This window comes from Pinus tabuliformis, chromosome 6 (genome assembly GCF_031772625.1).
Source record: "Pinus tabuliformis cultivar Carrire ecotype Pingquan chromosome 6, CPIR1, whole genome shotgun sequence".
Classification (NCBI taxonomy): Eukaryota; Viridiplantae; Streptophyta; class Pinopsida; order Pinales; family Pinaceae; genus Pinus; species Pinus tabuliformis.
The window spans coordinates 1,880,278,299-1,880,281,242 of NC_142292.1; the positions used below are offsets into that span (position 1 = coordinate 1,880,278,299).

The 2,944-nt window shown below is 33.5% G+C and overlaps 1 protein-coding gene across 1 annotated transcript; it reads left to right on the top strand.

Annotated features, from left to right (window-relative positions):
- Positions 1–1,893: 1,893 nt before the first annotated feature.
- LOC149266682 (protein EDS1-like) lies at positions 1,894–2,580 on the top strand. The gene has a single exon (XM_089409022.1). The coding sequence runs from the start codon at positions 1,894–1,896 to the stop codon at positions 2,578–2,580; it is 687 nt and encodes a 228-aa protein (XP_089265148.1).
- The last annotated feature ends 364 nt before the right edge of the window (positions 2,581–2,944 follow it).

Sequence of the window (2,944 nt, forward strand, 5' to 3'; positions counted from 1 at the left end):
GCACATAAATGCTTGCTTAAACCATTACTTTTCCAAAGTAGCCACACCCAAATAGATAAAAGCGAACATCAGAAGGCTGAATTTAGTCAATTTGGCATTCAGAACTAAATTACATCGAGTCTACTGATCAAAATTTGGAAGAACTTATAAGACCCTACATATAAGCTCAATCAGTCGATGACTTTAGCCAGGCCTAGTCATAGGAGACATCTCATGCCACTTTCAATAAATGGTGGGAAGATGGATATCCTCGTGTGTCTTTACATTAGAAGTGTTCAACTGTGATAGGGTGGTAATTCTCATGGGGCTTATGAGCTACACATGCACCCTCATTGAAGCAGCACAACATGAAATGAAGTTGGTCATAGAAATAAAAGTAGATATGAAACTAAGCTGGTCATGGATGAGGTCAAATGCAAGTTCCAGGTGATTTATGCATCTTGCTCAAAGAATTATCTAAGTACTTTGAAAAATTAAAACAAAAACAATTACCTCACCTGTGAATGAAGCTAGGCATTTTGAAAACCGCATGTGGCTCTTTCCATTTAAAGTTTTCAACCAAGATAGTACTGTAATTATCATGGTATAGGGTTTTTGCACTATGCAGTTGTAGGCATTGAGTTTGACGTTTGATGGAATTGTGTTGGAATAGGAAAGAAAGAAGAAGAATATTTTTGGGTGTTGTTTTATTTATTGTTGGTGTGAATTTTGATGGGTTTTATTCGAGATGGTGGTGTGAATTTTGATGGGTTTACTCAAGTTTTCTTTATTTTTGATGTGAATACCCCTTTGCACGGATAAATCTAAGGAGAAAAATATTAATTTTAGAAGTTATCCAAATGGAAAGACTAATATATTGGTATTTCGAGTGTGGTCGCCTCTGTATGTATGTTGTTTACTAAGTAACAAAAGGTTGATATTTAATTTGTAATTTTGAATGGGGTGTGGTAGTAATCTGATATATAATTAGTAATAGGGGTTTGATTTAGCTTAGTAATGGCAGATCCAATAGTCTGGTCTTTGACCTACAACTTTTGGCAAGCTAAATGGTTTCAGGGAGGTGGGCATAGTTTTCCTATTTAGAAGCTTGTGAGTATCTATATTTTTCTACATTGGTTTTTCGTTAGTGATATCTTGTCATCTTCATCTCAGGTAATGAAGGTATGGTTGTATTTTTTTTTTAATCTGGTCATCTCCTTCATGTCTCCTGATCTACAAAAATTATGCATAAGTGACATATTTAATCCACATAAATCTGAATTGTGAAGGAACTAGAGCTCACTTCACCATTTTCCTCATCTCTTGATGAGCAAAACTTCAAGATTTAATCATATTTAATGCACATAAATAAAAATTGACATTACCCATTCTTGGCTGCCCATCTGGTGCTAATTAGCATAAACGTTGTTGCAAGATCAATGTTGGTTAGGAGATGGTAACTTTCCTTCTTTCATGTGGAGTATTGTCGAAGGCTTGGGAAGAGTCACGTCTGGCAAGTAACTCAGAGAGTTTTACTCTGAATGAGTATGAAGGCATTGCATATGTTTCCTTCCCTTCATTTCATAATATCAAAGACTTCATTGTCAAAGGTAGAAAATATGGAGATGGCAATATACAACCCGAAAACAAGGTCTTCTCTGATTGCATCAAGGGTAATGATGATCAACCGACCCTTGTACATCAGGGAACTCTTAAGTTGTTCTTGCATAGTTTGGAGAAAACAAATTTTAAAACAAAGGTAAATTGATTTATCTACTATAGTTGTTAGGACAAAGTGACCTTAGTTTCATAAAAGGAGGGTTTGCTTCTTCATTTATCAGAGATGATTTTTTTGAAATTTCATATGAAAGTAACATCTTGTTCATGTATTATTCTATGACCAATCAGTTGTAGATGTATACGTACTTGACACAAAGCAAGCTTAAACCCATTATATTTGTAGTTCATTCCTTAGGAGGGGTAGTTGCAACCTTAGCCATAGTATGGGTACTTGAAAAGAGGTTAAGACAAAGCTCTCCCTTCTGTATCACATTTGGTTGCCCTTTAGTGGGCGATGAAAATATTGTTAAAGTTGTTGGCCATGAAAATTGGGCTCGCAACTTTTGTCATGTGGTTTCCAAGGATGATATTGTTCCTCAGATGCTCCTTGCACCATTTGAATCAATTGTTGGGGTTTTGTCTACTATTTTTCATTACTGGCAAGGAAAAGTGAAATATTCTTCTATTCAAGACGCTTGTAGGAAACTTTTCAATATGGTCCTTGATTCTCTAAGGGAATCAGATGTGAAAAGGCCATACAGGCCTTTTGGCAGTTACATGTTTTTCTCAAGCAATGATGCAGCTTGTATTGAAAACTCTAAAACAATTTTGAAAATTCTTAGTTGGACAATGCAAAGACAAAAAGCTTCTTCTGGTGAGATTATACATCACTGTTTTTTAGAGCATATATGGTATGGTTCTGTTTTGAAAAATGTCATAGAAAATTCCTTTAGTGGGAAAATATTTGCAAATCCTGAATCAACTTCATTTTATGAGATGGGAATTGCATTGCAGCTAGAAGCTATTGGTGTTGGGGTCTAGGTAATACTCAATTTCTTTCCAATATATATATATATATATATATATATATATATATATATATATATATATATATATATATATATATATATATATATATATATATATTTAATGTTTCTTGATTTGCTATTAGTTTCTATACTAGTAAAGGCCTTTAAAGCATTATGGTATTATGGATTCTAATATAAGGTTGTTAATCTTAGATCTATTAAGCACTAAGAGATAAAAAAGCATAGATGAATGTTAACCCTAAATCTATTAAGAACCAAAAGAAAAACAAAACTTTTAAGTACTCGAAGCTTAATACATCTCTGGTTCATATTGATAATGGGTTTTTTAGTTATAAAGAGAAAGACATACAAAAATT